The 12,949-nt window shown below is 39.6% G+C and overlaps 1 protein-coding gene across 1 annotated transcript; it reads left to right on the top strand.

Moving 5' to 3' along the window:
- Positions 1 to 607: 607 nt before the first annotated feature.
- NDUFV2 (NADH:ubiquinone oxidoreductase core subunit V2) lies at positions 608 to 12,733 on the top strand. The gene is made up of 8 exons (XM_058024278.1): positions 608 to 776; positions 1,835 to 1,897; positions 7,536 to 7,598; positions 7,685 to 7,801; positions 9,383 to 9,551; positions 10,767 to 10,876; positions 11,589 to 11,665; positions 12,578 to 12,733. The coding sequence occupies exons 1-8, from the start codon at positions 735 to 737 to the stop codon at positions 12,669 to 12,671; spliced, it is 735 nt and encodes a 244-aa protein (XP_057880261.1). The 5' UTR covers positions 608 to 734; the 3' UTR covers positions 12,672 to 12,733.
- The last annotated feature ends 216 nt before the right edge of the window (positions 12,734 to 12,949 follow it).

Raw genomic sequence — 12,949 nt, 5'->3', positions numbered from 1 at the left:
ATGGACCGATGAACCACGTTCCTAAGGACCAGCTGCACCTAAGGAAGAGCCTGTTTCTCCCATCTAGCCCAGCTAAGCTGTGGATGCCCCATTCCCAGCAGTGCTCCAGCCCAGCTGGATGGGGCTCTGAGCAGCCTGGCCTAGTAGAAGATGTCCCTGCCCATGGCAGGGATTGGAACCAGAAGATGTTTAAGTTCCCTTCCAACACAAACCACTCTGTGATTCGGTGATCCTCGGTTCCAGCATTTGTACTGTATTACCTGGATTACGGGGTCATACGAGAACGCTTATCAGAAGCCAGAAATACAATGAATGCTTATTGTTTTCCCTACAGGAGGACAAAACATAGGTGAGAGCAGCCCTAACAAGAAGCGGGTAGGAAGGTGGGAAACACAGGGCTGAAAAAAGCCCTCACTAGCTTCCTGCCATTTTCCGCTGTTTGTTTCCAAGGAGTCTGTTCTCTCCACGCCGGTGCGTGCCACAGAGGCTGAAATTCCCGCGGGCACCCCACGGCGCCGCTGATGCCGGGTCCCTGTCGGGCCGGGATCCCCCGGGCCCGGACAGCCCCGCTCCCACAGCGGGCACGCGCGCTGCGGGCGCGCCCCGGCGCATGCGCGCTGCGGGTCTCCTTGGCGCGGCTCGGCGGAGGGCGAGCCCGGGCCTCAAGGAGAGGGATCGGGACGCGGAGGAGCAGCAGGAGCGGGGATCGGGGATCGGGGATCGGCGCTGCCGCCATGCTCCTGTGCGCTGCTCTGCGCGCCGCGGCCGCACGCTCGGTAAGGGCTCCCCGCCACCGCCGGCCGGGAGCGGGAGAGGCCGCGGGACAGCGGGGAGGCCGCGGCGGGGCGTGGGGCCCGGGGGTGGGGCCGTGCCTGGGATCCCGGACCGCGGACCCGCAGTGCCGGCTCTTCCGCAAAGACGGACTGGTCAGCTCAGTGCTTCTGGCAGCGGCTCTCCAGGTGCACCCGCCGTGTAATGTCACGGGATGGCTGCAGCCTTTCCCTGCCATATGACCTGTCCCATCCCTGGGAGCGGTCGGGGCCAGGGTGGATGGGACTCTGAGCCGCCTGCTCCAGTGGAAGGTGTCCCCGCCCATGGAACGACATGATCTTTAGGTCCCTTCCACCTTGAAGCATTCTGTGATTTTACTTTAAGAAAGCTCAGAATTACTCAGGAATCAAGCAGTAAAATACACGTAATTTAATATAAAATTGATTTTTAATAGAATAAATAGAATAAATTATCAAATCTTACTAATACCGGCCAGAATCTAGAAATCTTGATCTGTTCTGGCATGTTAGAGAGTACAGACAATAGTTGAACAGAACTTGCATATGGGTCTGTGTTCTGTTCAATCTTCAGGTCTGTGTTTACATTTGCCCTCCTGTGCCAGTTCTCAGCATTTGGTTCGATTAAGCTGAAGAAACATGCAAATGCTTACTGGAGAAGAACTTCAGTAGCAAACGCTTACTGGAGAAGAATTTCCGTGGCAGTGGTGGTTTCTGCAAACTTTATACCAGATAGCATGTAAAGTCAGAAATTGGGAAATTCTTCATGAAATGTTGGATGGGAACTTGTGTTCAAGGCGCTTAAATTAAGCAGCAGCGGAGTTAAAACCTTTAATTTCTACATTGTTTCAACTGGTCAAGGGGGGAGTTGAGAGATTTGCTCTCCTAATAGTACAGGAGAGCCCTTAATAATCTCTTCTTGACTTACTGTAAATTGTTAGTGATGGCAGTAGAATTAGTGGCTTCCAGTTGGAATGGCAGTCAGACTGGTTGTGGAAGCAGCCACTGGCAGTATGTGCATTACTAATCCTGTACTTTGCTTGTAGGCAAGGCAGATCCGATACTTGCACGGAACAGCAGAGCGCAATGCCTCTGGAGCCTTATTTGTGGTAAATAATCTGCTTTACTCTAAGGGGGATGGGTCAGAAGAGTTTGGCATGTGCTTCTTCAAATCTGCCTAAAAGCTTCTGATGGGCAGAACTTTGCTGTAGAAACCTCCTGGCATTTACAGAGAGGGTTTTTGTCTATAGAGCCTTCTATTAGAGTTGTAGTGGAGTTTTATTTTAGGCTTTGTTTTAGTTTTTGTCTCTTGTGTTTCTTGCCTTTTATAGTGAAAATGCTCCATAATTTGTATGTGATTGCAGATGAGACTTTGCTTAAACTTTATTTCATTATAAACCAGTTCTTGTTTCCTTTATTTATTTTAGTTGAGTTTGCAATTGAATCTCATTAAACTTTTTGCAGGTGCAGTTTCTTGCTTTCTGAAATTTGCTGCAGAATTACCCGTGGGCTCAGGTCCTAGCTGTGTTTACAGGAGTTGAAAAGTACAGTTCTTGTTCCTGTTGTGTGTGATACAGCAGGTCGTAAAATGAGTTGTAATTGAGGCCATTAAGCACTGTCACAAAAGGCATAAACAGTAGTCGTAATTGAAAAAACTAAAAAGCCCTTGAATTTAAGTGTGTCAAGCAGCTGTGTTGTCTGTCTACCTCTGAAGAGAACCTGAAGCATCTCAAGAGAATATGTATTTTGTGCCATTCTTCTTCATTCAGAGCTTTAGCTGGTGTGTGGTTTAACAGCTGAATAATTTGGCATTTTCCCAACACTTGGTGAAAATCAGCCCTTTACTGGAGAGTTGACCACTTTTGAAAACAGGTGTTCAGGATTTTTGGACACGTTGTTGTTGTTATTTCCTTTCTGCAGCTGTCTCTACAGCTTTAATCATAAAATGAAGTTAATAGGATCTCAGTATATGCTTTGTGTACTTTTCCAGAAATCTGAGCAGGAATTGGCGTTTTACAGGGTGAGAGCTGGTGTTCAAGGAATAGAGGAAATGCTGTAGTCTGGCAATTTAGGAAACTTCAAGTGTAGTTGGAGGTTGGTGAAGACAGGCAAAAGATGTCTTTGGCACCCTAATGGCTTTTATGTCTGACATATGAAGCTAGATAGCTTTGTAAATTCAAGATTTCTGTAATTGTTTAAATTATTTGCTGCAGGGAGGCGCCTGATAACAGAGGAAGGCAAGTAGAAAATCTGTGTGCTTTGCAGATGTTTATTTAATAGCACCATTGATGACTTATTCCACAGCAGAATTTTTGCTAAAGGAGCATAAGAACTTGGTTTTTCCTTGTTTTTTTCTCAGTTGTTTTCTAATAAGGTAATATTTGTTCTTCTCTGAAGTAAAAGGTGATGGGAAGAAGACAGATGGATGTCACTATATGTGTGTGTAATTGTTTGCCCTAACTAAATTCCAGATGGTACTTAAAGTGTGAGATTTTAAGGGAAACTTGTCCTGCTGGTTTTAGACAAAGGCATTCTTTTCATCAACACCAGGTGTTCATATACAATCAGAAAATTGGACTCCCCCTGGATTTCTGTAGAGGAAAAAAAATTTTTAAGGTCTTTTTTTAATTACAAGCAGAAGAAGTGTCAAAAGTTTGTTTAAAAACTGCTTGTGCAGGACTCATGGGAGTAACTCAGACCTGTTGTGGTGGTCCCCTTAGTATATCAGTTCACACACAAATGTCATGGGTTTGTTTTACAAAGCTTATTGCTGCTACTTCTTGCACTTTTCATCTGTACATGAGGAAGGTAAATGCATGCAGTGTATTTGTGTTGTAACAGCAGAGGACAGGCTGGCAAGGGACCTGGTTATCACAAAATCAAGTATTAAAAGGCATTTCTGATTGGCTTGCCCATGCTTCCCTTTGCAAACATGTTACATGTTAACAGAAACACACAGAAATCAGTAACTGAGAACTTCTGCTGAAGTGCCCTGGCATTCTGAAACACCCAGAAAGAGCCTTTCTCTCAGTCATTAAACTGAGTGCTATCACAGGCAGCTACATCACACTTCCAGTGAGAGGATATCAAGTACAAAATTAGATGGATTGTTTGCCCATAGGAATGTAAGAGTGATGCTCCAAATCTCTGCAATCTGATGCCTATGGAATTCCAGATTCCAGAGACATTTATTATGATTACCTGTCATTATTGAAACATGCATTCTCTATACTTGACTTTTACCTGATTTTACCCTTCTTATCAGCTAAAATTTAGCTCTGCAGCTTTATTGTTTTTAATACACAGACTGAGTTTCTTTAACAAATCAACAGCCCTTGATGTGTGCTTTATCATGGGGTTCAGCACAAAAGGTTGAAGAATTGCTGTATTCAAGTTTTAGTTACTTGTGAAGTTGGTCAGTGAGATACTTGTGTTTGACACCACTTCTACCATTCTTTAAGTAAGAGGAGTTTATATTTTGAGTTCTGTTGGAGTAGTGAATGTAGGGTACTTTCCCCTTAAAGGAGAAGTAATACATGTTTTTTCAGTGCTGATTTGATATGGATTCTGAGCAGGTTGTTGCCCTAAACATTGCCCCTGCAGACCCCCCAGTTCTCTGATTTTGGTTTACAGTGCTTTGGACTGGTGTTTACCATAGGGCATAGGTCAAGTTTCAGGCCAACGTTTTTGCAGTATACATGGAAACTAAATTATTCTAACTATTCTGTTGTAATTCTTCAGTGCCCTTTAATAATTTTCTGTGTCAGGAAAGACAGATGGATCACTGGGAAAGAAGAAAGCATAATAATAAAAGGGCCCAGGTCGGCACAGCAAAAGGAATATGAGGTGGCCATTCAGCAGCCTTAGTGGCTTCCATGGGAGCCACTGGCATTTGTGGCTTGGGTAGCCTTTGCAGTGAAGGTGTTCCTACTTAAATAGGCTCTGTTCTGCAGTAGGAATGTGATAATAATGTATGTAAGAATGGAGTGAAAACTTCACGTGAGACTGGGAAATTGGGGAGCACGAGAAGAGACTTGGAAAAAGGCTTGCATGGGGGAGAGTGGAAAGAGAAGAGAGCCAGGCTCATTTCAGTGGTGCCAGGTGACAAGACCAGAGGCAATGGCCTCAGAGAACATCAGGAAACACTTTTTCACTATGAGAGTGACAGGCACTGGCACAGGTTGCCCAGAAAGCTTGTGGAGTCTCCATTATTGGATAGATTCAGAAGAAGCCATCTGGACACAGTCCTGAGCAAGCAGCTCTGGGTGCTCCTGCTTCAGTAGGGGAGTTTGACCCACATGACTTCCAGAGATGCCTTCCAACTTCAACCACTCTGTAATTTAAAATAACACTCTTTCCAATACTGTGTTCTTATTTTTCATCTTGCTCTCTAGAATCTGTATCCTAAATAAACGTGGAAATGCACCCATGTCATTTAGGAGCATGTCAGTGTCTGCAAGTCTCAGATGAATGGCACATTGTCAGACAAATGTAAGACTAGAGAACATAAAAATTCCTAACTGCTCAGGAGTCCTAGAACTGTGTAAGCTCTTGATGAAAACTATCAAACTTTCCATGGCCTAGCATTAGATGAAGCCCTTTCAGGAAAAGGGAAGAATACAAAATGTGGCATGTTTTATTTATTGCTCACCTCTGCTATAGCCTTTACAATATATCGTGAAACCTTGCTGGAGCTACACCTATATTTTCCAATATAAACTCTTTATTATTCCTTTTCACATGCAGGGCATTTAAGGATATCAGTTTAGAGATGATACACTGAAAAGAACAGCTGCTCCAGACAAAGAGGGAATTTTTAATAAATCAAATACATTTATTTGCAAAAGCAATTGAGATGAAGTACAGTTGCTAACTATCAAATAGCTACAGAAGGCAAAATAATAGCAAAATAGGCATGCAGATTTGAGAAGGAAAAGCTAAGTTATGGAAATACTTACGATGAATTGTGGAATTGATCTGTGCAGCTAAGACATGGAAAGGTCTGTAAGGGAAAAAATAATAAAAGTTGTCCAGTATTTCCAATCAGTCTTCTCTCCATCAGCCTCTTTTTGAGAGCTTTTTAAACTCTTTTTCTACCAATAAAATTGGTGGAAGACACTCACCAAGATTAAATATGAGTCTGGAAGGGTCAGTCTGAAATAATGGGAATCGTGTTCCTATTATGTTGTAAACCACACAATAAGCAAGAAATTAACAGTAAATAAAATATTAGTGTGTTCAAAGGGCATCATTCATCTTTCTGTAATTCTTGTTCTTATAGGAAAGTCATCCTTGGTGAAGTATTTATCCACAGTAGTTTTATATTGGACTTGAAACTGTGCTGAGAGCACAATACTTTCAAACTGATGGGGGCAGTCATATTGTCTGCTTTGGGATATAGACAGGATAAGCAAAGGCAATCCCTGGACAGACCAACAGATGTAGTTGAAGTATTTGCCCTTGCAATATTTCCATATTAAAATTTCTAAATCTGAGAGTAGCTGTGGACCACACATGTTCTGAGTTCTTCACTGATGATACAAACTTCACTTTAGTGTGCAGATGTCTTGGCAATGCTGAGGTTTTCATTAAATCCTTTGCTGCTTTGTAAGGAGTGGAGTGTGGCAACTGCAAAATCACCCTCGGTTACTGGAGGAAATTATGCAAGTGGAAATCAGTGGAGGGGGCTACTTTGTTCTAAATACACTTCTAAAGATTTTATTATTGGCTAGTTGTGGACTACTTCTAACATCAAGCCTCAAGTATAGCTTGTATTTTCCCACAAACTTTCCCTTCGATTTTAAATTTTCTCAATTTGAAAACCATATGAAGTTTGGAATTAAACTTAACTATAGGTGTTTAAAAGAAACCAAAATGAGCTGCTTAGAGACAGCTAAAAATTCTGTGCAGGAACATTTTCTGGTGGATAAGGATTTTCATCAGAACTAAGATTTTACTACAGCAAAATGTTACTTTTTTCAAGACCTCCAAATTTGTATTTTCTGACTATAGATGGAATAATTAAAATTTGATGTTTCCCCTAGAAGACCACCTTAAAAATAACTTACTAGAATAATTAGAAAAATAACTAATTAGACTATTATATTTCTTATTTTGGAAATACTAATTTAGAATTCTGCTTCGCACATTTTGATTTGGAATTGTATGTAAAATGGAAATGTTGAAATCCATTACAAATCAAAACAGTATATTAACATGGATTAATAATGTGTTTGAATGTGTAGATGTTTTAATTCTGCAACAAACTTCTTGATGAATTGTGCAGCTTTTTTTAAATTAATGTTTCATGGTAAAGGGAAAAATGAACTGTTGTTTTTGTCTCTTGTTTATTAAGGTATTAACCGGAGCGCTCTTACTCTGCCTATTGTAAATTTGAACATAATTATCAAACTGTATTAACAGTATTAAAAATACGTATTTTGATAACAACACCATACATTCTCTCAATATATAATTTCATGTATTTCTCAGTAAATAATTTCTTTAATAGGAAGTAATGGGAATAGGTAATGATTTTCATGAGTGATTAAATAATTATCAATATTTTTGATAACTTTCCCAAATATATTTCATCACTTTAGTACTACATTTTTATGTGGAATACATAGTTTTTATTCAAGTAGCTTAACTGTAACTGTATATTGAGAAGGTATTTTACAACAGTAAATATGTCCTGAATATTTTTCTAACAACCCATTTTTACTTGTTTTTCTTCTTTTCTTGAAGCACAGAGACAGTCCTGAAAACAATCCAGATACTCCATTTGAGTTCACACCTGATAACCTAAAGGTATGCAGACAAAAAAAAAAAAGATCAATACACAGACTTTGTCTTTAGAGCAGTACTGATTGTTTTCCTTCTTTGCCTTTAACCAGCGAATAGAAGCGATCATAAACAACTACCCAGAGGGACACAAGTCTGCAGCTGTCATGGCAGTACTGGATTTGGCCCAAAGACAGCATGGATGGCTGCCCATATCGGCTATGAACAGGGTATTTAGTACTTGATTATCTTTCAAGCATAATTTTATTGCTTTCTTTCAATATCTTACTAGAATATTAACGTTGATTAATGAAAGCTTACTAACATGGGAATTTACATGTGGCACAGAATTGGGAGAATTCCCTCTGAGACTACATTTTTAAAGATAAAAGGGAAAACTAATGCAGAAAAACTCAGGACTCTGTTTATATAATATTAGCCCATTGCTAAAAACTACAGGCAGAACAAATAAAAAATTAGGTAAAATCTATTCAGATAGGCTCTTCTCCCAGAGTGATCGTAGAATTAGGAACAGAGACTTGATTTTGTTCACTGCTGAATGTGGAGGCAGAAGAAAAAGGTAATGTCAGGGGAGCATTCTTCCTCCCAGATTAATGGCATTTCATCCATTGCCTGGATTATACTTAATCTCTAAATCTGTAAGGACTCTGCAGAGCAATGTTAGTGTAGTTGATGTAAGGAGTGTTGAGTAACACCTCACAGCAAGTGCCCAGAAGACTTGTCAGGTTAATTATTAAAATGGTTTCAAAATAACCAGGCAAACAACTACACTGCTCCAAAGTGAGAGGCTGCATGACAGTAACCAAACACCAAGAAACAAAAAAATCTGGTTTATATTCGTATGGATAAATCTGTTGTACTTTGTGTTACCATCTGGCATACTATTAATTTTACAGTTTAAAGTTTTAAATTCAGTTTAAGGTGGGGATTGTGAGCATTAGAGGAATGACTGAAGGAGGTGAATGAGCTTTTAAAGAAAGGCAACTTACAGTTGTCTGCTACAGTTTCTACAGCATAACATAAAGCCTCAAAGCTCCATTAATGCTGGCAGTGTATATTAGTTTTTTTCAGTTTCAGGTTGCTATTATGTTTAAAATGATCTTAAGGCTTTTAAGTGAACAGATATTTTCCATGATTTGTTATTTGCCTGCTAGAGAAACTGGAACATAAACCAGTTACACTATTGAAACCAGAGCCAGTTCTCAACTTGAGCAGTTTGCCAGGGTTCCATCTTAATGAGATCAGGGATACTTGCCCTAGAACTGGCTCCATGGAGATCATGCTCCAATCCTTACTTATTAGCTGGGATAGGAATCTGCAGATGTAGCCTGGTGTGTCACAGAACCTGAGGGAGACCTGCTCTGTATGAATTAGATAAGCACAGTACCAGCTTAAAGGTGTTCCTTACCAAAAGGCTTCCATGGATTAGTGTGAGCAGGCTCGCACAGGTTGGTTCATTCACACAGCCCAAGTGCAGTGTGAGTTGGAGCTGACTCCTTGCATCTCCTTGTGTCTCACAAGAGATCCTGGAGGGAAGCTGACTCAAGCTCCTCACTGTGCTGATCCACAGCTTAGTCAAGTTTGTGCTCAAGCAGGGTGATGCCACTCAGAGAACTCAGGTGTCCGGTCTTGGCGCTTGGAATAAAATACATTTGTGCTTTGATACCCACCCCCACCCCCCTGCTTACCTGTTACTGCAAACAGGACAGGTGACTTCACTGAAATGGTTTGCTAAATGCCTTTATTGCTGCCCTCTGAGAATTCACTGTAGCATGTTTTGCCTGTCACAGGTGGCTGAAGTTTTAGAAATGCCTCCCATGAGAGTCTATGAAGTAGCAACCTTCTACACCATGTACAATCGCAAACCTGTTGGGAAATACCACATCCAGGTCTGCACCACCACGCCGTGCATGCTGCGAGACTCTGACAGCATTTTAGAGGCCATTAAGAAGAAACTTGGTATGACACAAGTTTGTAATTTACTTCTTATATTTTTTTACCTTTGTTTAATGGTACTGAAGTAAAATTCTTCATATAGTGGAAGAAAAAAACTGGCCTTGTTGAGCTTCATAAGGTTTACATGGGCCCACCTCTGTCCTGTCAAGGTCCCTTTGGATGATAACATGATGTTAACATAATTTTTGAGTTCTCCATGGGAGAAGTCAATTGAGAATGGTGCATCATGGGTTGTAAGGAATACTCAGGGGTTTGTGTATGGGTTGGGGTTTTTTCCTCCTTTTTGGGTGGTTATGGGGAGAAGAGAGGGTAAGATCAGCAACTGACAACTCTTCCCCTTCTATGAAAAGCTGTGTTAACTTTTTCTAAGAACCGGTGATAAGAGCTGCAGAACAGCTGCCAATCATCTGTAATTTCATATACTCTGTTGTCTGAAAAAGGCATATTTAGATGAAATATCTTGTTACTGCATAGCTTAATTTCAAGTGAAACTCTCAGCTTGAGAAATCAAAGCAGTAAGGATGATTCTGTAGTCTCTACTGAGACAGGCCTTACTTATACCTTTGATTATTTCCATCCCATTCCTACTAGTTAATGGAGGAAAACTGCTTTTCAGTATTCTTCCTTCCATGGAGTATTTTGTAGAAATCAGATTCTGAGATGTTACTTGGACTGACTCGCATATTGGGGAAGGTCTGTATCTCTAGCAGTAGATCAGTAACATGCCATGGATGCTAAGTATGTGTACAGTTTGGTAAATCACCTTTTGTGTATAACTTGAAAGTTGTTTATGAATTTGTAGCTAACAGTGTTTGGATGTTGGTTAACTTGGGAATATTCAACACTGTATATTAATGCATTTCCTATCAGCACACAAAAGCTGTGTGTCCCTGTCCCTATTTTTCCATTTTATTGTACTGATTACTAAAAATGTTCTTGAGTAGATCTGCTGTGTTTCTTGGAACTGTCATTTCATGGTTATTTTTCAGTGATTCATACCTGTAAACAAGGTCTCAAAAAAGTATCTGAAAATTGACTTAATGGTTCATTAGAAACTTATATTTAATGGAAACATTTTTGACTATTTAAGGGCGCTTAACTTTGCAAATGCTTTTAAGGCCCAACTACAAGTAATGCAATGTCTATGGAGTACTTAGATTCATGCTTTATTACTCTTGTTCATAATCACTACTAAACCTAATTAATGTATTGGTTTAGGTATTAAAGTTGGGGAAACAACATCTGATAAGCTCTTCACGCTGACAGAAGTGGAATGTTTAGGTGCTTGTGTAAATGCACCAATGGTACAAATAAATGACAATTACTATGTAAGTACTGCATCCCCTTTTAAAAGATTAAGCTTCTTTGCTGGCTTACCTGTATTTTCCAGTTGTTCCAGATTGTGACGTTGTGGTCAGTTTTCAATTCCTATTGACACGAAGTACTCGTTTCCTGCAGCATCTTTTAGTTTCTTGGCCTCTTGCTAGAACACTTTATTTGTATCAGATGTATCAGTGTATTTTTCATTTCAGTTACTGTCTTGATTATACAAGAGGAGTGATGCATTTTTGTGATTGTGGTCTGTTGTAAATCTGGAATTTTGAAATAGGTATTTGATAAGCTTTTGAAAGCATTTTAAAGCAGTCTGTTGCAAAGTATGCACTAATTTAAGAAGTGATGTCTTGAACTGTACTCAAAATCTTTTTCTTGCAGCCGGCACCATTCTGCATGACACGCATTATGTGTCATGGCATGTGTGCAGTGGGTAGGCAGAGATCCAGCTCCCTAATATGAGGAAGCTGAAAACAAACATTGTTTAACATAATTTCTGCAACTACATGCAAAATAAAGTGTCAACATTAAAATGACAGTAGACTTTTCAATTTTCCTGCAGGAAAATTCTTTAAGCCACTATGTGTGTTAATGGATAGGATCAAAATTACCTCTGCTAGGGTCACACTGATCTGATAAATTTGAAGTGCTGCATTTAGCATAACTGGTGACTCTCAGTTTTGTCAGTAATCTTTTTTTTTTAAACAGGAGGATTTGACACCCAAAGATATTGAAGACATAATTGATGACCTGAAGCTTTGCAAAGTTCCCAAACCAGGCCCAAGGTTAGCTATATTTATTACAAGCTATAATATATAATTGCCTGTGTTTATAAATTATATACATGATATGGTCACCTACACGAAGGTGATTCTTCTGAGAAACTAAATTACTTTTCTAGTGATTTGAGGTCACAGCCTACAGCTAAAAAGCATTAATTAATTTGCTGAATAGAAGTGCATGTATTCAAAGCCAAAACAAACTGGAAAGAACTGAGAATTTGCATGTTCTTGGTGACTGACCAGAGGAGCATGGAATGTGAAAACATGAATTCTGATTTGTCTTAGTCCTTAACAGGTGAATGATGTCACCTGTTGGAATTTTTGCCTAGATCATTTAAACCAACAAATTCCTGTTGGTTGGCTGGTTGTGTTGGTTTTTTCTGATTTCTGACAAAAACCAAAGATTTTAAGTTAGTGAGAAAGGTGTTACTGCTGAACTTTTCTTGTCTGTTATTTCCCACTGTTCTTTGTTAGCCCATCTACATTTGTGTCAATGGGGAAACTAATTTGATTTTGGTGTTACTTATTCCTATTGTTTCTATAAAAATGTTTTGAGTACAAGAACAATAATCTTAAAACAGTTACAGTTTCAAAAAAACACAGGGTAGCATCCACCTATAACCAAACTGATTGATAATATGTGATGCTGCCTGGCCAACTATAAATGAATATAAAAGACAACAAGTGGTCCTGGCTTGCATTTCAGTTATGATTTTTTTTGTCACTACTTGGATTTGGAAACCTTTCCCTTTAACAGCTACATCACACTTTTTCTGAAGGTTGAATGGGAAGGACAAAACAAAAAATAGTGGCTTCAGCCTTACGTCAGATTTTTGACTGTCTTCTACCAAATGATTAAACAGAATCTGAGTTTTTATCAATACCAGCAATGAATAAACTGCTTTCATTTTTCAGGAGTGGACGTTTTTCTTGTGAGCCAGCTGGTGGCCTTACTTCCCTGACTGAACCACCCAAAGGACCAGGTTTTGGAGTTCGAGATGATCTCTAAGGATTTTTGTAATATAAGATGAACTGTCTGAAAAGAATAAAGTATCTTCAATCCCAGTAAAATTATGTACATTCTAATGTTTTGCTTTTAAAAATTAACAGCAATTAGACTATCTAACTTACTGTGGTTTTAACTACAGCACAGTTTAATCACAATTCCAGATTATAAGAAAAGTGTTCTGTAGACTGTGTAAGGTGACTCTTTGAGCATGTCCACTTATGGTCAACAGGAGATGAAAAGTTGCATCTTTTCATCTGTCATTGAAAATTTCAGCTTTT

This window comes from Melospiza georgiana, chromosome 1 (assembly GCF_028018845.1).
Source record: "Melospiza georgiana isolate bMelGeo1 chromosome 1, bMelGeo1.pri, whole genome shotgun sequence".
Lineage (NCBI taxonomy): Eukaryota > Metazoa > Chordata > Aves > Passeriformes > Passerellidae > Melospiza > Melospiza georgiana.
This window is presented reverse-complemented; position numbering and strand designations above follow the sequence as displayed.